The following is a 23,346-nucleotide window of genomic DNA, read 5'->3' as shown; positions in this document are numbered from 1 at the left end:
TAGTGGAAATGGTGATAAAGGCCACACTAATACACTTGGTCTACATATCGATGGTGCGTTCGACTCTGCTGTAGGACATGTTAGTGTGGTGGCAATCCATGTAAAAAAAAAACATATATTAAACATATGGGAGAACTTAGCAGGCAATTCTCTGCATATCATAAATGCACTCGACTAGTATTATTAGGCAATATGTCGCTACAAGGATTCGGGCACAGTTCAATTGGTCGAGACATGAGCATATGAGACATGACAACATAATACCCAAACCTTCTGAGGATGTCAAAACAACTACATTCACCGTACCGAACAGGTCCTGAGATACGGATATGGTATTAGCTGACAAGGCAATGCAGCACATTCCAGGATAATGTCTTCGCCATCAGGAGAGTAAAATAGCTTCCGCAGAGGCGATCAACTTGTTTTTACAGAGACACTCACAGGCAGACGAAGAAGCCAAAAGCAGGAGGAATTCCACAACTACACAAGGCTACAGTGGAAATTTTCACAGGTCACTGCCTGGCTACGACGAATGCAGTCAGGCTAGGCATCACCGACAATTGCAGAAAAAGCGATGAATCCCAGGCAACAGAAACCTTAAAGTGAAACCTGTAAGTGCCCGTTACGCAGTCAAGAATAAGATACATCGGCTCTCCAGTAGAATTTAATTCCAAGAGGACGCCAGGCGAAATGATTGTTTTCACCAAATAAACTTAATACCCTCAAAAGATTCAAAACACCGTAAGCTATATCCAGGTTCATATACAAAACATTTAGGCAACTAAGGGGCAAGTGGCTCTACAAGGGTCATCAGATTCAACTTAACTTAACCTAAGTACAAATTAAAGAAGAAAGGAAGCATAATTCGGCACGCGTAGTTTATATACCCTTGCAGATAGAACTTCGAACAGTAAGGAATTAATACAATTTAAATTATATACAGGGGTAGTCAAAAGTATTTACACAAATTCACAATTATTTTCACCGCCAAACTTATTTTTGTTATTATTCTTGTTTTTGTTAACCGATTTCCATAAAATTTTTTAATTGCATAAATTAATTTATTTAGAAACAACCAGAAAACGAAAACAAAAGATAACGGCTCATAGGACAAAATATGTCTATTTATTTTGCATATAGCTTAATAAACTTAATTCCAACCAATTGAAAGCCTTCATCAATACCAAAGCAAATTTTTGTAACTATTAATAAAGTAACTTATGAGATTGTCTCAAAAAAAATAATGATTTAATTTTAATAGCATTAAAATTAAGATGAAAACAAATTATGTGTAAATATTACACTGTAGGTGCATCTATTCTTTTACTTAGATAGATCAATCTACGCAATAAAGAAAATTTTAGGGAAACGGTCAACAACAACAAGAATAAGAACTAAAATAAATTTGGCTATGAAAATAGTCGAAGTGTAAATACTTTGACTACCTTTGTATATTTATGTAAAAAAAAAACTATGAAGCATGGCCTGCTTTCATTTCATGCACTTATACATATTATATTTACAGCTTTACATTCAGTCTTGCATTTTCCTCTATACCTAACGATCGTTTTTATGGCAGCTATATGATATAGTCGTCCGATTTTCATAAAACTAACATAAAAATTCTAGAATAATAAAATAGGGATACATGTATCTCAAATTTGATGAAAATCTATTGAGTATGTATTGAGTAATAATTTTTAATTGCATTAATTTCTCGATCATTCCTATACCCGCTTTATTATATAGTAGTCCGATTTTCATAAAATTTTTCACAATATTGTGGAATAATATAAAATAACTATATCTCAGATTTTATGAAAATCTGTTGAAAACTTAAAACGTTAGTATTTTTAAGTGTATTAATTTCTCGATCGTTCCTTCTAGATCGACTCATCTGTTGATGCTGATCCAGAATATATATACTTTATATGGAAAGAGTTGACTTTTTCACAGCGTTGCAAACTTCTGGCTGAAATTATAATACCCTGGCAGGGTATAAAAATAAAATTATTTGTATGCGAAAAATGAGAGAAATAAAGCATTTAAGTTCTACTGATCTCAGTGTACTCTGAACAAATAGAAACGACAAATACAAAAAAAATATTTTTCCCGAAGCCACTTTAGTGCCTTTTTTGAATTACTTTTTAAGTTATTAAAACAAAATACGTTATATATGGTACGACTGATATACAAACTTATTGCAAGGTAATACGCAAATGCCGCAACACTTCTCCATTCCGCTTAAATTTTTTTCAGCTTCTCTCATGTCTGCGTTAATTTGATCCATGCCTTCCTCGATACGGTCCAATTGCTCTAAAAGAAGAGTTTGAGTTTGTTAAACAACATAATATATATATGAACACATTATGTAATTTATAGTAATACTTCACGAAAACGTTCGTGCAGTAAAATCAAGTGTGTCAGACAGTAATATTTTTTGACATATCTATATGTATGTATATATAATAGAAACATCTACCCTTGCAGATAGAACTTCGATCACTATGAAATAATAAAATATAAATTATATATATTAAAAAGCAATAAAGTAACACCTGCCTTCATTTTATTCACCTCTACTTATTAAATTTATACATACAGTTTTACATTCACAGTTTTGCATTTTCCTCAACATCTAACGATCATTTGTACGGGAGCTTTATGAAATAGTCATCCGATGTTTATAAAATCAAAATTTAAATTCCTGAATAATATAAAAGGCCTGTATATCAACTTTGATGAAAATCTTTTGAAAACTGACAAAGCTATAATTTTTAGTTGTTTTAATTTCTTTGTCGTTCCTATGGCAACTATATGATACAGAGGTCAGATTTCCATAAAATTAAAAAAAATTGTAGATTAAGACTATATATCAAGTTTGATGCAAATCTAGTGAAAACTGAAAAAGTTATGAACTTTTATTGTATTAATTTCTCGATCCTTCCTATGGCAATTGGTTGAAAACTGCAAAAGTTATAAAAAAGCTTTAATTGTATTAATTTCTCTATCGTTCCTATGGCAGCTAAATGATACAGAGGACAGATATCCATCAAATTAGAAAAAAGTTGAATAAGATAGAATTGCTTTGATGAAAATCTGTTGAAAACTGCAAAAGTTATAAACTTTAAGTGTATTAATTTCTCGAACGTTCCTATGGCAGCTATATGATACAGTCAGGTTTCCAAAAAATTCAAAAGAAAAGAAATTGTAGATTAAGGCATAATGGTTATATCTCAAATTTGATGCAAATCTGATTAAAACTAAAAAAGTAATAATTTTTAATTGTATTAAATAAATAATTTGATGAAAATCTGTTAAAAACTGAAAAAGTTATAATATTTAATTGTATTAATTTCTCGATTGTTCCTATGGCAGCTATATGATACAGTCGTCAGATTTCCAAAAAATTAAAAAAAAAAATGTAGAATACAATAGAATGGCTATATCTTAGATTTGATGAAAATCTGATGAAATCTGCAAAAGTTATAAGCTTTAATTTTTATTAATTTCTTGAACGTTCCTATGGCAGCTATATAATACAGTCGTCAGATTTCCATAAAATTAAAAAGAAAAAAATGTGTAGATTAAGACGGAATGGCTATATCTCAAATATGATGAAAATCTGGTAAAAACTAAAGAAGTTATAATTTTTAAATGTATTAATTAAATATATTGATGAAAATTGGTTGAAAACTGCAAAAGTTATAAAAAAGCTTTAATTGTATTAATTTCTCGATCGTTCCTATGGCAGCTATATGATACAGTCGACAGATTTCCATAAAATTAAAAAAGATTTAGAATAAGATAGAATGGCTTTATCTCAAATTTGATGAAAATCTGTTGAAAACTGCAAAAGTTATAAAAAAGCTTTAATTGTTTTAATTTCTCGATCGTTCCTATGGCAGCTATATGATACAAACGTCAGATTTCCACAAAATAAAAAAAAAAATTGAAGATTAAAACAGAATGGCTACATCTCAAATTTGATGAAAATGTGGTAAAAACAAAAGAAGATATAATTTTTAAATGTATTAATTAAATACATTGATGAAAATTGGTTGAAAACTGAAAAAGTTATAATATTTAATTGTATTAATTTCTCGATCGTTCCTATGGCAGCTATATGATACATACGTCAGATTTCCATAAAATTAAAAAGAAAAAAATGTGTAGATTATGACGGAATGGCTATATCTCAAATATGATGAAAATCTGGTAAAAACTAAAGAAGTTATAATTTTTAAATGTATTAATTAAATACATTGATGAAAATTGGTTGAAAACTGCAAAAGTTATAAAAAAGCTTTAATTGTATTAATTTCTCGATCGTTCCTATGGCAGCTATATGATACAGTCGACAGATTTCCATAAAATTAAAAAAGATTTAGAATAAGATAGAATGGCTTTATCTCAAATTTGATGAAAATCTGTTGAAAACTGCAAAAATTATAAAAAAGCTTTAATTGTTTTAATTTCTCGATCGTTCCTATGGCAGCTATATGATACAAACGTCAGATTTCCACAAAATAAAAAAAAAATTGAAGATTAAAACAGAATGGCTACATCTCAAATTTGATGAAAATGTGGTAAAAACAAAAGAAGATATAATTTTTAAATGTATTAATTAAATACATTGATGAAAATTGGTTGAAAACTGAAAAATTTATAATATTTAATTGTATTAATTTCTCGATCGTTCCTATGGCAGCTATATGATACATACGTCAGATTTCCATAAAATTAAAAGAAAAAAATTGTAGATTAAGACATAATGACTATATCTCAAATTGATGAAATCTGGTAAAACTAAAGAAGTATAATTTTTAATGTATTAATTAAATAATTGATGAAAATTGTTGAAAACTGCAAAAGTTATAAAAAGCTTTAATTGTATTAATTTCTCGATTGTTCCTATGGCAGCTATATGATACAGTCGTCAGATTTCCATAAAATTAAAAAAAAATTTAGAATACAGATAGAATGGCTTTATCTCAAATTTGATGAAATATCTGTATGAAATTAAACATTGCAAAATTGTTGAAAACTAAAAACTTTAATATTTTTGTATTAATTTCTCGATCGTTCCTATGGCAGCTATATAATACATTCGTCAGATTTCCATAAAATTAAAAAGAAAAAAATATGTAGATTAAGACGGAATGGCTATATCTCAAATATGATGAAAATCTGGTAAAAACTAAAGAAGTTATAATTTTTAAATGTATTAATTAAATATATTGATGAAAATTGGTTGAAAACTGCAAAAGTTATAAAAAAGCTTTAATTGTATTAATTTCTCGATCGTTCCTATGGCAGCTATATGATACAGTCGACAGATTTCCATAAAATTAAAAAAGATTTAGAATAAGATAGAATGGCTTTATCTCAAATTTGATGAAAATCTGTTGAAAACTGCAAAAGTTATAAAAAAGCTTTAATTGTTTTAATTTCTCGATCGTTCCTATGGCAGCTATATGATACAAACGTCAGATTTCCACAAAATAAAAAAAAAATTGAAGATTAAAACAGAATGGCTACATCTCAAATTTGATGAAAATGTGGTAAAAACAAAAGAAGATATAATTTTTAAATGTATTAATTAAATACATTGATGAAAATTGGTTGAAAACTGAAAAATTTATAATATTTAATTGTATTAATATCTCGATCGTTCCTATGGCAGCTATATAGTACATACGTCAGATTTCCATAAAATTAAAAAGAAAAAAATATGTAGATTAAGACGGAATGGCTATATCTCAAATATGATGAAAATCTGGTAAAAACTAAAGAAGTTATAATTTTTAAATGTATTAATTAAATACATTGATGAAAATTGGTTGAAAACTGCAAAAGTTATAAAAAAGCTTTAATTGTATTAATTTCTCGATCGTTCCTATGGCAGCTATATGATACAGTCGACAGATTTCCATAAAATTAAAAAAGATTTAGAATAAGATAGAATGGCTTTATCTCAAATTTGATGAAAATCTGTTGAAAACTGCAAAAGTTATAAAAAAGCTTTAATTGTTTTAATTTCTCGATCGTTCCTATGGCAGCTATATGATACAAACGTCAGATTTCCACAAAATAAAAAAAAAATTGAAGATTAAAACAGAATGGCTACATCTCAAATTTGATGAAAATGTGGTAAAAACAAAAGAAGATATAATTTTTAAATGTATTAATTAAATACATTGTTGAAAATTGGTTGAAAACTGAAAAAGTTATAATATTTAATTGTATTAATATCTCGATCGTTCCTATGGCAGCTATATGATACATACGTCAGATTTCCATAAAATTAAAAAGAAAAAAATATGTAGATTAAGACGGAATGGCTATATCTCAAATATGATGAAAATCTGGTAAAAACTAAAGAAGTTATAATTTTTAAATGTATTAATTAAATACATTGATGAAAATTGGTTGAAAACTGCAAAAGTTATAAAAAGCTTTAATTGTATTAATTTCTCTATCGTTCCCATGGCAGCTATATGATACAGTCGACAGATTTCCATAAAATTAAAAAAGATTTAGAATAAGATAGAATGGCTTTATCTCAAATTTGATGAAAATCTGTTGAAAACTGCAAAAGTTATAAAAAAGCTTTAATTGTTTTAATTTCTCGATCGTTCCTATGGCAGCTATATGATACAAACGTCAGATTTCCACAAAATAAAAAAAAATTGAAGATTAAAACAGAATGGCTACATCTCAAATTTGATGAAAATGTGGTAAAAACAAAAGAAGATATAATTTTTAAATGTATTAATTAAATACATTAATGAAAATTGGTTGAAAACTGAAAAAGTTATAATATTTAATTGTATTAATTTCTCAATCGTTCCTATGGCAGCTATATGATACAGACGTGAGATTTCCATAAAATTAAAAAAAAATGTAGAATAAGATAGAATGGCTATATCTCAAATTTGATGAAAATCTGTTGAAAACTGCAAAAGTTATAATATTTAATTGTATTAATTTCTCGATCGTTCCTATGGCAGCTATATGATACATACGTCAGATTTCCATAAAATTAAAAAGAAAAAAATGTGTAGATTAAGACGGAATGGCTATATCTCAAATATGATGAAAATCTGGTAAAAACTAAAGAAGTTATAATTTTTAAATGTATTAATTAAATACATTGATGAAAATTGGTTGAAAACTGCAAAAGTTATAAAAAAGCTTTAATTGTATTAATTTCTCGATCGTTCCTATGGCAGCTATATGATACAGTCGACAGATTTCCATAAAATTAAAAAAGATTTAGAATAAGATAGAATGGCTTTATCTCAAATTTGATGAAAATCTGTTGAAAACTGCAAAAATTATAAAAAAGCTTTAATTGTTTTAATTTCTCGATCGTTCCTATGGCAGCTATATGATACAAACGTCAGATTTCCACAAAATAAAAAAAAAATTGAAGATTAAAACAGAATGGCTACATCTCAAATTTGATGAAAATCTGTTGAAAACTAAAGAAGTTATAATTTTTAATTGTATTAAATAACTAATTTGATGAAAATCTGTTTAAAACTGAAAAAGTTATAATACTTAATTCATTGGCTTTGCCTCTACTGTCAAGAGCAGACGTCTACTTCTCCAAACTCTAAACAGAAAAAAATAAAATAATAAATACAAGTAGAAACCAACAAAAACTACCAACAACCGCAAGTGCAAGTACAAGTGCAAGTGCAAGTATAAGTACAAGTGCAAGAGAACTGAAAAAACTTCCAACGGTACAAGTCAGAGTCGTAGGGATGGGGGACCCCCCCGACCCCGACCCAGCAAATGCTGTAACAACTGGACAGCTCCTGAAATCCCCAGGACCTAAATATCTTATTGTCTCCAGATCTGACCCTCGCTCCTACCATAAACGTCACAGTTACACTACACAGCTCTCTTAACTGCACCAAAGGTGTAATATATTCCAACGACTTAAGAGGAATTGAAAAGAACATCATAATACAAGAACTAGCGGCACAACAAGTAACTGACGTACGAAAGATATTAAAGCGAGACAACGGCTCTCTTAAAGAGACTGGACTCATTATTATCACCTTTAACACACACAACCTTCCCGACTACATCATGATTGGCTACCAGAGAACAGCGGTCAGGACCTATATCCCTTTGCCGCTAAGATGTAACAATTGCTATAACATATAACGGCCACCTTAACAAATTCTGCAATAACAACAAAATTTGTTACAACTGCGAATCACTACAACACCTAGACCCATCTACAAACGAAAAATGCACAAGACCCCAGAAATGCATCAATTGTAACGAAGAGCAACAACAAACAAGCCCACACAACTCCTCTAGCAGAAAATGCCCAGTATTCCTCACGCAACAAGAGCTTCAAGCCATAAAAACGACACACAAATGCGACAACAAAACAGTCCACGCAATTCTCAAGGCCCGCACCTCAGATAACACACCGCACTCCTACTCATCTGTCATCAAGAAATAAAATTCCCAGCAAAGCCGGAACACAGATGGACCTCAACAACTCAAAGGACCCGGACCCAACAACCACGAAATAACCAGATCACCACCTATATCATACGCCAACATCTACCCCAGCTCCAGTAACAACTTAAACAATAAGATTACACCCTCCACAACCACTAAATCCTCAAACAAATCCATAAAAATCCTACCCCTAAACACACCTAAAAGATTACTTGCTTCCATGAAAAAAGATGCTAAAAAACCTAAGTCAAACACCAAAAATAACTCTGACGCATCTAGCGACTCAGGGGAAATGGACACATTTTAATCATGTTAAATATTATACAATGGAATATCAAAGGCTACAGAAACAACTACTCAGAATTACAAATCCTCATTAAGCATCACCACCCCCAAATCATAGCACTCCAAGAAACCCACCTCACCAATGCATCTTCCCTACCAATCCCCATAAACTTCTCCCTATACTGCAGTGACAGCACCAACGCTTTCGGAGGAGCAGCACTATTGGTGCATAACTGCATTTCGGATTTCGCTCCTCAGCCCAGACTTTGAAGTCACTTGCGTCACAATTAATTCAAAAAGAAAAATAGATCTCATATGCGCATACATTTCCCCCAGGGGGATTTTAACAGCTGGCATCCTTATTGGGGCTCCCCTAGATCCAACTCCAGAGGCAACACAAAAGCTAAATTCCTTGACAGATCCGACTACACATTACTAAATGACAAATCTCCAACCCACTATTCGACACACAACACATTTACGCACATTGACCTTTCTCTCGCCACAGCCAATATCGCCCCAGAGATCTATTGAAAGGTCCTATTCTAATCTCAATGTTCCCTACACATTCATCCCCGAACCTCACATCCAAGACCTCCTTCAATCTTAAAAATGCCAATTGGGACCTCTCATAATCAACCCAATAGTAACACAAACAAAGAAGCAGCTACTCTTAAAAAAATCCTAATCCAATCTGCCCACCTATCCATACCCCAGAACACCACCTACTCCCTCCCACACACTGTTCCCTGGTGGAACAAAACTCTAGATCTACTAGAAAAAAAATAGAAACCTCAAATGGCGAACTTTAAAAAACAACATCAGCACTGAAAACATAATCGAATACAAAAAAGCTAATGCCATCTTCAGAAAATCCATTAGGGAAGCCAAAAAATCCTCCATCTTAAAATTCACATCTGCAATCCACCCAAACTCCGACCCAACAAAAATGTGGGCGAACATTTAACGGCTCTGTGGAATGTACCCTTCCAAACACATACATAGCATTCACAACCCCTCCACTCAAACAACTTCTGTAGATCCAACCGAAATAGGCAACATCCGCCAGTTGGAGGAATGACAACTAGGCCCCCGCATTATAAGATACGTCCACAACTTCATGTCCAACCGGAAAATAATAATAAAAAACGGCAAATCCCTCTCCCATAGCTTCCCCCTCGATAATGGTATCCCACAAGGTTCCCCTATCTCAGTCATCCTCTTCCTAATAGTCCGACATTATCTCCCTTTCAAAACAAGTCAAGTTCACTGCCTACGCCGACGACTTCCATCTTATTATCCAACACAATCGGAACAAAAACCTCCAAATCAATCTTACAACCCTATTCCAACATATCCGAGAATAGTGCTCATCCTCTGGATCCTCCCTCTCTCTAGAGAAATGTCAAGTCCTACATATATGCCGCAAAAGAAACTGCACAGCAAAAATAGTCACTGGCTCAATTAACATCCCTACCACCGACTCCATAAACACCTCTACTTAAAAAAATACAATTGCAACACCGCCACCCTCATCCAAATCACAAACTCCTTCCTCATCTCCAAAATAGACTACTGCCTACCCATCTACGGGAAAACTCCAACCTCCATCCTTAACCGACTCAAATCCTCACAAAACCCAGCTATAAGAGCAGCGCTTGGTGCCTTCAGAACAACACCAACAAATAATCTGCTGACTGAATCAAAAATAAGCCCTATTCTAATCAGACAAAAAATACCACACTAGCAAACTAGCAACTAAACTGATTCACTCGCATGAGTCCCCAATTGGCAAATTCCTCAAAGCAACAAAAAAAAAAAAAAAAATACAGGTACCCCAGCACAATTGATACAATAATTGACTCCTGCAAATCCCTATCCCTCGATCTCTCCCCTGCTAAAAACTACCCATCCAAAAAACACAACCCAGAAATAATCATAAAAGCCACAAACACATCCCTATCCCACTAAATAAAAACACCACACCCCTTATAACCTTCCACCAACTTTTCCACTCTATAAAAAACTCCCTTCCCAACCATCAATTCCTCTACACGGCTCAAAGACTAACGACATTGTTAGCTTTAGCATAACCAACGACCACAACACCATTAAAACCGGACTCCTACCCTATTACTCTTCTGTCCTCACAAGCGAAGCTATAGCCATACTAAAAGCGGTACAATTCTGCAAGAAAAATTCAGAGAAGTTCGCTATATGCTCTGATTCCCTATCTTCCTTAAGAGCCATAACCAACTCCAACAACCATTCCAACTTCCCCAAGCCCAATCAGAAACATAATAACCAAACTCTTCCCCAAAATTATACTTATCTGGATCCCAAGCCACATAGGCATAAAAGGGAATGAGAGAGCGGACAGAACAGCCAAGGAAGCTTACAATTACCCACTCATTCTTACCAAAAACTTCAACTCCAAAGATATCACACAACACCTCAAAAACTACTACAGTCACATAGAAAAAGATCTGCAAAACCAATGCAACCATTGATACAAACATATTGCACTAAACACCCCTTCAAACTACTCCCTCAAAACCACAAACCTTAGCAGACAACAACAAATAATAATCAATAGACTACGTCTAGGCCACACACAAATCACAAACGCCCACAATATTAATAGAACAATACAAAACACTTGCCCTTTATGCAATAATGCCACGATAGATATAAAACACATATTAATCGACTGCACTGCACTTTCCCAATACAGAACCTCATCCTTCTCCCACGAAAACCCAACCCAACTCCTCGCAAACCCAACAACAGAAAACTCAATGAAAATCCACTCCTTCCTCCACAAAGCCAACCTCACCCACAAAATCTAGCCTTTAAGTCCTTTGTATAATATTAAAATCTGTATATATATAATCGAGCGGTAGGCCACAGCAGCCAATGCTCAATATCCTATGTTAGCCTTTAGTTTACAACCAACTGCTAGCTTTATATAAATAAATAAATAAATAAATAATCCATATAAAGAAATGCTTGTGGTGGTTCAAGTCCAGAGAATGCAATATTCATCATTCTTTTGGAATGAATTTGGCGCTATTTTTAAACCAAATGGTTTATCGCTTCACGCAATTGCTCGTTGAAAAAGATGTTATATCTCTAGAGTTTTCGTCTAGCTCAATCTGATGGAATCCTGACATTAAGTCGAGGCAAGAGAAATATTTCGCTCTTCCTAATTGATCTTAGATATCATCGTTCCTTGGAAGCGGAAATTTGTCTGATAGTAATTTTTTATTATTTTGACGATAGTCAATTACTAATCGCCACTTTTTATTTTGATTTGATTTATGGATTTCTTTGGTACAAGTAACAGAGGGCTATTATACTCTGAGACAGAGGGTTCAACTATTTTATCTTTAATTAATTTATCGACCTGAGCTTGAATTTCGTCTTTTTGACTATGAGGATTTCTGTAATTTTTTATATAAACCGGTTTATTATCTTTTAATCTTAGTTTCTGCTTATAAAAATTATTGGTTGTTATTGCATCGGTATCAAGTCCGAATATATCTGTATATTTGTAACAAAGTTCTTTTAATTGTTTATGATATTAGGAACATTTTTTGTTAGCTTTTACATAAACTCGTTCGATCTAGTGTCATTATTGATTTCAGATATACCATAATTTGCTATGGATTCATAATTCAAATTATTTATATTAATCATCTGGTCGGTACTAGTTGTATTTAGTAATATACAATCATACATTTGCAGTTGTTACAACTGTGTTTGCTGCATATATACCAAGTTGAATTTCCTGGTTCGGAATTAAAATGCAATCTTTATTTGAAGTTAGCTCAATTTTTCGGACAACTTCGGATCGTGTAGGTAACACTATCGTATTGTTACCAGGGCTGTAATTTATGGGAACATATATTGGATAATTTAGATTGTCTGGTCTTATTATGAGCAGATCTTTTGAAGGTGTGAAATCTAGCTGACAATTATATTGTTAAATGCAATCTATTCCTAAAATTCCATCACCTGTAGAGAAAATTTTGAATCAACAATATGGAAGTTGTGTGGAATTATGTATTTATTTGTTTCTATTTTTTAAAGATGTAAGTCCTTTAGATTGAATTAATGTTTGTTTTTTTTTTCTTGAATACTTATTTTTTTTTATTAATATCTATCTATTATAAGTATCAGAATTGTCTTTCAACAATGATATATCTGCACCAGTATCTATCAAAAAAGTTAATTTCTTGCATGTTGCTACATTTGTGAATGTTACAAATATATTTACACTAAGATTAATTAAATTAAAATTTTTACTGTCTATTGCCGTATATCTAAGGGCTGGTGGGAGTTTTCCAAAACATTCTGGGTAGTTCTCACATTATGGTTATTTCCATAATTATTTTTATTATGGCCTCTGTTTGGATTGCCCCTTACTCTGGAGTTTCCTCTATACTGTCCTCTATTTCTGTTATTGCTAAGTTATTGTAATTATTATTATATCTATTACCATTATTCTGGTAATTTCCTTGGTAGTTTCCACGGTTATACCCTCGATTAGGTCTATAACTTTGTTGCTGCGTAGCGTATAAGACTGCATTTAGGTGTCCAATTGCGTCTGTGCAACTATAAACGAATACAGTTGTAATTTCACTCATTGTATTAAAATTTTGTGATTTCATTACAGACTTAACATCGTTAATTGTGCAGTTCGATATTATGGATTTTACAGCAACTTGTAGTCTTAGTTCTTCGGCATATTCTTGCGATACACCATTAATCATATGCGCAGACTGCAAAGCTCTTGTTAGTTGTTCAACTTCTTGAATATATTGGCTTGAAGTCTTCTGCTTGTGCTGGAGATTGAACAATTTAGCGGATAATGCTTTGGCTGAATCGCCCTTTATACCGTTTCTTAGTTTGTCTATTATAGACACTATTGTGTGTTCAGCATTAATTAAATTTCGAACACGGCCTTTAATTTTAGTTTTCATTAAACTGATCACTATATTTTCATGTGTCTCTTTTAGTGAATCCACTAAACTAAGAGCGTCAATGAAACTCTGTAAATTTTCAGGCTTTCCAGTAAATTCTGGTATAAACCAAGATGCTAACTTAAGAAATTCTACTTCTGTTTTTTATTTCAGCAATACTTTTTGATTCAGAATCGGATAATTCGCCTAGTGTAATTACCGTGGGTATTGTAAGGTCTCCTATATCTTCTTCTTTTATGTACTCTAAACCGCTTACAATTTCAATTTATTCTTCTGTATTTGATTCTAGTACCGGGGTATTCAAAATAGAAGGTATTGTTATGCTCAAATGATATTTTGATTTGATGGCAATTAAGTTTGTTATCAATCTATTCAAGCATATGACCAATGCTGGGTATTTAATTTTTTATACCCTTGCAGGGTATTATAATTTCAGTCAGAAGTTTGCAACGCAGTGAAGGAGGCACCTCCGACTATATAAAGTATATATATTCTTGATCAGGATCAACAGCCGAGTCGATCTAGCCATGTCCGTCTGTCCGTCTGTCCGTCTGTCCGTTTCTACGCAAACTAGTCTCTCAGCTTTGAAGCTATGAATGAAACTTTGCAGTTAGTCTTCTATATACTCTCACTCGTATATATGTCGGAACGGGCCGGATCGGACGACTATATCATATAGCTGTCATAGGAATGATCGGAAAAGTTTTACAAAAAAAATTATAAAATTTTGAGTTTTCAACAGAATTTGATCAAATTTGATATATAGCCATTTCATATTATTCTACAATTTTGTGTAAAATTTTATGAAAATCGGACGACTATATCATATAGCTCCCATAGGAACGATCGAGAAATTAATTCAATTAATAAGTATAACATTTTCAGTTTTCAACGGATTTTCATCAAATTTGAGATCTAGCCGTTTCATATTATTCTACAATTTTGTGTAAAATTTTATGATAATCGGACTAATATATCATATAGCTCCCATAGGAACGATCGAGAAATTTGAGAGGAATGAGAAAGGCGGTGGCTGTTGTCGGAAGACTGACAATCGCGGTGGCGATAACATTTTTAGTGTTCAACAGAATTTAATCAAATTTGAAATATAGCCATTTCATATTATTCTAAAATTTTGTGTAAAATTTTATGAAAATCGGATTACTATATCATATAGCTCCCATAGGAACGATCGAGAAATTAATACAATTAAATTTATAACTTTTTCAGTTTTCAGCTGATTTTCATCAAATTTGAGGTATAGCCATTTTATATAAGTCTTAAATTTAAATAAAAGTTAATAAATTTCATAAAAATCGGACGACTATATCATATAGGTGCCATACAAACGATCGTTTGATGTAGAGGAAAAATGCAAATCTGTGAATGTAAAACTGCAAATATAATATGTATAGGTGAATGAAATGAAAGCAGGTATTACTTCATTGTTTTTTAACACAAATATATATAATTTATATTGTATGGATTCCTATTCATAGAAGTTCTATCTGCAAGGGTATATAAACTTCGGCGTGCCGAAGTTAGCTTCCTTTCTTGTTCTTAATTATAATGTATCAAGGTACGGGCTTGATTAAAACATTCAACTAATATTGTTGTGTGTTTGCTTATGGTCTCATTTGATATAGGCCTATTTTGTGATAGGCACTTATAAGATTTATCTCAATTTTTTTTTATATTAATTAATTTTGTATTAATAAATTTTCATTCCATTTCATTTTTAAAAATATCATTTAAACATGCAAAAACACATTTCATGTTATGTCCCTACTAATGGACCTGCGTGGCATTTGGATGGATCCCCTAACCCTGCCCGCCACACACAACAATACATTTCGTCGATACTCGACGTTTACACAACACTATACTCCGCGCGGTTTTTTTCGAACACGCGGAAACAAAGACAACTTCATCTATAGTTCCTCACACACACACAACGGACCTGGTTTCTCCTGATGAACTGGAGGCCACATGCTCATCCCTTCCCTACCATGCAACTGCTCGCATGAGTCCAACCTTTTTGGTTGCAACGGCCCCTGACTGAGTCACACACACGCCTACACACTCATTATCCCGGTTCACTCCCCTTTCCCCCACATAAAAGTCGCTACTCCATATTCATACTTTGACTCTTCATCTTATTTTTATTTTTACAGGCATTATCCTATAATTAAGTGACGTGCAGGTTAATTCACCTGTTAAATTGCTTCTCCTTTTTGCAGATTTTTGATATCGATTTTTCTTACAAATTTTCTTCACTTTGCTCAATTCCCTTTAAAACATTCGGATCCTTCCTACCCGTAAGAGCTCTCAAGGGGGGGTCGCAGGGGAAATATAAATGGAAAAGCCAAATCCTATAGACAACCAAAAATTGTGCAAAAACAGAACAACTTCACTGCTGCACCTGACTGAAGTATTTTTGAATATCTATCTAATATATAAAATTCTCGTGTCACAGTTTTCGTTCCCATACTCCTCCGAAACGGCTTGACCGATTTTGATGAAATTTTTTGTGCTTATCCGGTATCTATGAGAATCGGCCAACATCTATTTTTCATCCCCCTAAATGTTAGGGGTAGTCCACATATATCTATTTTTTAGCGTTTCCCCGTGCCCCTACTACTGCGCCCTCTACAGGCAAATCAAAGCATTTCCTGTCAAACATTAAAAACATATTGAAAGAAGAAATTGGAGATAAAAATTTTATTTTTTGTTCAGGTTCAGTAAGAAACGAAGTCATGCCACCAAAAAAGTCGAGATTGGGTCGTTGTATTCGCAATACAGAAGCAAAAAGACGTAAGATTACGAATATGACTGACGAAGAACGGGCCTCCTTCCGAGAGACTGAGCAGCTGAGAGCAATGCATGGGAACGCGTTAATATTGCTCGCAGGGGATTTCAGACAAACGTTGGCTGTGATTTCCCGATCGACACCAGCTGACGAGATAAATGCTTGCCTGAAATATTCTATATTGTGGAAACATGTACGTACATTACAGTTGAAGACGAATATGCGTGTCCAGTTACAGAACAATGACTCAGCCGACGTATTCTCACGACAGCTACTGGACATTGGGAACGGAAAGCTGCCAGACAATGAGACGTCGAGAAAAATAGTATTGCCCGGGAATTTCTGTAATTTAGTTACATCGAAGGAAGAACTTATCTAAAAAGTGTTCCCCAATATCCGAATAAATTATAGGAACCACGATTGGCTCAGTGGACGAGCGATTCTCGCTGCCAAGAACAAAGATGTCTACCAGCTCAATCATGTAATCCAAAAAAGCATAGAAACTGACGAAATTACATATAAGTCGATAGATACCGTTGTGGAAGCAGAGGAAGCAGTTAATTACCCTACCGAATTTCTAAACTCACTTGATCTGCCTGGAATGCCACCACACATATTGAAATTAAAAATAGGTGTGCCGATTATCATGCTCCGGAATATAAATCAGCCGAAACTCTGCAACGGTACGCGACTCGCAGTCAAGAAATTGATGAACAACATAGTAGAAGCAACGATCATAAGTGGTCCTTTCAAAGGTGAAGATGTCCTCATTCCTAGGATTCCTATGATCCCGACAGATACACCGTTGCAGTTCAAGAGATTGCAGTTTCCCATTCGTTTGGCGTTTGCAATGACCATAAATAAAGCTCAAGGTCAATCTCTGGAGTTGTGTGGTCTGGATTTGGATGAAGATTGTTTTTCACACGGACAATTATATGTTGCGTGTTCACGAGTCGGAAAACCAAAAAGTCTTTATATTTAGGCGGAGAATGGAGAAACAAAGAATATTGTATACCAACAAGTATTACAGAATTAAATTAATTTGAAAATGATTATTTTTTGTTTGACTTATTTCTTATGCGTTCAACCACAATATGCCACAGAGAAACGTGGCAGTCCAACGGTCAACGGGTCTATTTCACAGAAAAAAATGTGCAAGAAAGAGTCCTGAATCGGCCAGCGACAACTCTGACTGCCTTCTTTACCTTATGCCAGGAAGATGATTTTGCCAGAACCTTGATGTATTCAGAAGTGCCCTCTTAACCATAATATGCCACAGAGAAACGTGGCAGGGTACAGCTAGTATATGTATATAGATGTAGAATAAAAAAATAAATAAATAAATATAAGATAAATTGATGGATAATAAATATGTGATAAATAAGAAATTGTAAAGAAATAATTAAAAAATACTAAAATCGTTGAAAAACGTAACGAATATATAGATAAATAAATAGTTAAAACTAAACGAAAATATTCCGCAAACAAACACGAAAGAACACATTTAAATTTAACCTAAAACAAAAAAAAAAATTGGCTGAAGCTGCAAAGCTCCCGGTGTCGCCACTCTGAAGGCGTGTCGGCCGTCCTCGACGATTCTCCCTCCTTAAAATTTTTTATATTTATAATGTCGGTGTTGGCGCACATATGCCTGCCGACTCTTTACCGCGATTCGGGGTTATGTTTAATTTTCCAAGTCTTTTAGTTAGTGGCCACCAAACCGAAACAAAAAAAAAACATGGGCCTGGCCAATTTCGTGACAGGCCAGACTTTTATGACGGGCCAGAATTTTGTGACGGGCCAGAATTTTTCTGCGAGGACTGGGTCTGGTCGAGCCTGGAAATGAGAGCCATTATAATAGGGCTTCACCTCCGGACCACGACCACTCACCTATTGAGTTTTCTCGAACCGGCTTCCCGTCCTCGCTGATCCTCCGCTCACGTCCAAGCGATTTCGTGGTCTTTTCCCAATCTCAAATTTACCACTCAACGTTTTTGAGGGAGCGCACTCGCACAGAGTTTTTTACTTTTCAATTCAAAAGTCACATTTTAACAAATTAACCGCTCTATCCCCTTGTGGTTCCTTTTCACCTTCTCTTTTCTTTTCTGGTTGGAACCGTTGTTTCAGTTTCGAAGCATTCCAGGTCAAGAACCTTTTTCCTCATAAGGTGGTGCATGCTACCGATCTGCTATTGGGGCAGGGTGGCATCCATAAGCTAATCGTAAAACACCCCTTATGTGGGTCTATCAATGCTATCGATATTTAAGAGGCCATAACATTCAATTAATAATTATTTATATTTTTTACTTAATGTAAGAAATTATTTTTTTTTTAGTTTTATCCAGTTGTTGGTAGCGTTGCCTGGCTTTGGTAGCGATTTTTAAGGCATTTTTCTGTGCTGTTTGTACGGCTTATATAAAAGATGGCCTATGATTATTACAAGAATAATAACAATAAGTATTGTTATTAATTTTAGATCTGTATTACTGACATCAACTTTATTTATTTTACATCGACCAGGCCAATATTGTTATTAAAAATTTCTACACTATCTATTTTACTTATTTTATTTGTCTCTATGGACATTTACATTTATCTGTATTGATGTAATATATTTTTGTTAATGTTATTCATTAACAACAAACTTAATTTTTTTTTTACATTACTTAATTTGTGTGGCTGTACAGGCCGCACTCTAATCGGGCAGATGTGTTTCCGCTCAATTAAAAAAAAAATTTTGTTTTTTTTAATATATTTTATGCAACGCAGTGAATTAAAAAAAAAAATCTTATTGTATTTGTTGCAAGCACTTTGTAGCTTTGTCGGTTCGCTTTTTCGGGTCTAGTTTGTTGCACTTGACGGTGCCGGTGCTGGCTGCACAGGTGTATTCACACACTGGTGACTTCAATGATGCAGTACAGTCTGTCGGCCATCTTTCCTCAGTTTAGGTAGCTTTGATGGGGATGGTGGTGTATTTATTTATTATTTTTCCGAAAGTGGTAGGAATATTATTTGAGTGAGCAAGTGAGTTGGGGTTTTTTAATTTAACTGTTTCGTTTAAAAAATCGAGCTCGTTTTGTAATTTCTGAGCTGTCGACCAAGCGGGTGCTGGAGTTTTAGTGAACAATAGCCATCTCAAGTGGGCTATTCGTTGTTTCACCTTATTCACTCTACTCATTCAGTTTTATTTTATAAAGAGAGGAAGAGAGTTATGCATGCACATATGAATATAAGCGGTCAGCGTGGGATCCATGCTGACTCAGCTCTAAGACGTGAATGCAATGAGTGCATATCGTGTTACATTTGCACTTGAAATGTGTTTAGGAACTTTTAGGCACTTGGCACGCTGTTGCTGAGTGACAAGGGTAATGCCCTATGTATATTATTTGTATAACAACAAAGTGTAATGACCTCGGCTAACAAAGTGTTGCCGCTCAATATTTATGTTAAGTAATAAGAACTCATATGCGTATACATACAGTTTCAATACAACTTCGAACTTACTACTAAACAAACTGTTTTTAGAAGCCCCCGGAATACTATGAGGGGAAAGTTTAATAATGCAATCACAACAACACTTGCGACTTTTCCGGGCACGGTAAGATCCGCTGAAGACATTGAAAAGTCCTTGGAGACCCACTCCAAATAATTTATAAAAGCGTACCACACATCATACCCAATATCGAGAACTAGGAAGAGGACAAAGCCTCATTGGTGGAATAAAGACCTCTCGCTCTAACGCAATAATATCAGGAAATTTTTAAAATCCCAAAAAAGCGAAAGATCTTATATCCTACTCAGGGATTACAAGAAGGAAATTCGCAGGGCGGAAAGAAAATCATGGACAAACTTCTGCTCGAATGTAGAGACGGCGCCAAAAACTTCTAGACTACGGAAGTTGCTATCGAAGCATACAGAGTCAGCTCAAACACGATCGCGAAAAGTGGGCTGAGGGTAGTGAAAAGAGCCTTACAGCCCTAGTACAAACTGAGTTCTCAGTATGCATGGAGGTCACCGATGCCGAAAAGCATCAGGACTTAGTAACTGGAAAAAAGCATCTCCCGAAAGATCTCATATCCTCTGGAAGAATACACTGTGCTATAGACTCCTTTACGGGGATAAAAGCACCAGGACTAGATGGACTACTCCCAGCCAAGCTACATGCAACCAAAGAAGTGATCACCCCGTGGCTGTACCCAATATACTAAGGTTGTCTATATTAATATTCAATGAAGGACCTCTCGGATTGTCTTCTAGGCCGATAAGCCTTACATCATTCTTACTGAAGACGCTAGAAAAACTGTTTTTACCTATAAATCAGGAGCGACCAACACGCACCCCGCCATCAACTTATGGATAAAAGATCTATTAAGTTGTAGGCTGGTACGATCTGATTGTAGCACCGCTTCCGTGGTAAACGGAGCGCAAAGAGGCAAGGCGTAAGGTGAAATAATATCGATTCTCCTATGGAATCTAGTGGTCGACGACCTTATCAAGACATTCGAGAGGAAGGCCCTGAAGATAACAGCCTATGCTGACGGCATAAGCATAATCATCACGGGAGACTGACCATCGACCCTTAGTTAGATCATGGAATCAACACTCATGGTGATATGTGAGTGGGCAGTCAAGGTAGGACTCAATACCAACACGGACAAGGTAGGACTCAATACCAACGCGGACAAGACGGACCTCATTCTCTTCACCAAGAAATACAAGGTACCGCTATAGATCCCCCAAAAATCAATACAACCAGACTGACTCCGACTTGAGTGGGTGAAAAGGTCACCATAGAGCTACACGCATCCTAGGAGAAGGTCAGCAGCACATGGGGTTTCTCGCCCGCTCTGATGCACCGGGCCCACATATCGTTGGTACGTCCGACGCTGCCATGTAAAAGAAAAAATACGACAAGCTTATGGATAGAACCCAGCGGCAGGCACTGCTCTGCATATCAGGGGCTCTGAGGTCAACCCCCAAAAAAGAACTCGAAACCATAAGTGGAATTGATCCCCTAGGCATTCACGAGCAAATGACTGCTGGAAAGGCTGCATAGCGCCTAGTAGCATCAGGAAATATGTTGCTCCAAGAGTTAAGGCAAAGTTCAATTGGTCGTAACATGAGCATTATATCTGAATAAATGATTCCTAGAAGTTGCCAAGTTGTCAAAACAACAACGTTCATGGAACCCGAGAACTGGAAACAATGGACCATGCTGAATATCTCAACATATACATTGACGGCTCAAACATTGAAGGAGGAGTAGCAACATATTCCAGGCGGAAGTCTTCGCCATCAGGAAGGCGGCAGAGCTAGGCATCACCGACAATGGCAACTGAAAGAAGTGCGGTTAATCCTAGACACTGAAACCTTGGAACTATTGAGGGCCATATTGGTTTATGCGTGACCCCCACGGGGCCTTCCGGTTTAACCTAACCTAACCTGGGTCAACTTAATTTTACGAACCGAGTTGAACTACTAGATCCTTCGAATTGTTTAAACCTTTTAGTCTTTTGTGCAAATTATAATTATTTGTTCATTATAATATAATAATAGTACACATGCAAGCAAGCAATCTGGCAGTTTGCCGGGAGTTAATTTACTCGTTTTCTTTTCTATATTTTCTATCGCGCCTACTACTACTTCTACTACTACTACATCTTCTACACCAACCATCAACACAATTAAATAAATAATAAACAAAAATTTACCTACAGATCATAAATTAGCGGAATAGCAGTTTCATTTAATTATCTTACCAAGTCGTAAAAAAACCCTAAAAGGATTTTCTTTAACCTGGGGTTTGGGGCACAACGGTATGTGTTTATCTCGAGGCCGCTCCCGGTTAAACATGGCTAATAATTGAATCGTCTCTTAGATTGGGACCAACAGTAAAAGAATCAAAATCGCGTGTTTAGCCTAGCAATCCGGTGAATAAAGTCTATTGTATCGAGAAGCTCTTCAGATGAGTTATTCTATTTTGTGTTTTTCTTAGGTTTTGCCAAACCTAGCCTGACCTAATTTAAGCACTTTATGTGTGCTTGTGGAATCCCAATTTGAAATCATTCTTAAAGAATCGTGGAAGATTATTAATATTAAGACTAGCTAATTAAAGAAAGAACGAAAAAATTAAGTACCTAAAGGTAAACTATATTATAAAATGCTAATTTAATTTTTGATTTTGAGTGAATATTGTAATAATATTGTCATATATACTTACATGCATACACACTGAAATCCTATATGTATGTACACATGTTGTATAAATGAGCTTTTACCTCGCAGAACTTCACAACTTCGAAAGCTTAGATTATAAGTTAGTCTTAAGCTTATCACGACTCAGAGCGGAGTTAATTAAAGAATTAATAAATTATAATTATATATAACTAGCTGTACCCTGCCACGTTTCTCTGTGGCATATTGTGGTTAAGAGGGCACTTGTGAATACGTCAATGTTCAGGCAAAATCATCTTCCTGGCATAAGGTGAAGAAGGCAGTCAGAGTTGTCGCTGGCGGATTCAGGACTCTTTCTTGCACATTTCTTTCTGTGAAATAGATACGTTGACCATTCTCCAAATGGACTGCCAAGTGAACTAAAGCTGGATAGAGTTCATGAATGGGGAACGAACAAATTCTCCATGCAACCTCGTTGCTGCTTATGTATCTTCCAGCCTGGTATTGAGATATTTCATCGACAACTCGTACTGCATTGCTGTCCCCATTTTCTGCCTGAACACCAAAAACTGTCATATCGCTGCCTTTATTCACGTACTTGCA

General features: G+C 34.7%; 1 protein-coding gene and 1 long non-coding RNA gene across 8 annotated transcripts in view; one reads left to right on the top strand and one right to left on the bottom strand.

The window, feature by feature from the left end:
- Snap25 (Synaptosomal-associated protein 25kDa) overlaps positions 1-23,346 on the bottom strand; it is a 262,071-nt gene that overhangs the window by 90,697 nt on the left and 148,028 nt on the right. For all 7 annotated transcript variants that reach the window (XR_015272614.1, XR_015272618.1, XR_015272620.1 and 4 more), the window contains one exon: positions 2,199-2,316. Coding sequence is in view for 4 of the 7 variants with exons in the window: in XM_086836953.1 (XP_086693079.1) it covers positions 2,199-2,316 (118 nt within the window). In the remaining 3 variants the exon portion in view is untranslated. The remainder of the gene's footprint in view (positions 1-2,198; positions 2,317-23,346) is intronic.
- Positions 16,666-17,621, top strand: LOC147644938 (uncharacterized). Its single transcript, XR_015272626.1, has 2 exons — positions 16,666-16,762; positions 16,841-17,621. It is a non-coding gene; the product is annotated as an uncharacterized LOC147644938 (long non-coding RNA).

The sequence above is a fragment of the Drosophila serrata genome, unplaced genomic scaffold, assembly GCF_035046125.1.
Source record: "Drosophila serrata isolate PLE 108 unplaced genomic scaffold, ASM3504612v1 contig_60, whole genome shotgun sequence".
Lineage (NCBI taxonomy): Eukaryota > Metazoa > Arthropoda > Insecta > Diptera > Drosophilidae > Drosophila > Drosophila serrata.
This window is presented reverse-complemented; position numbering and strand designations above follow the sequence as displayed.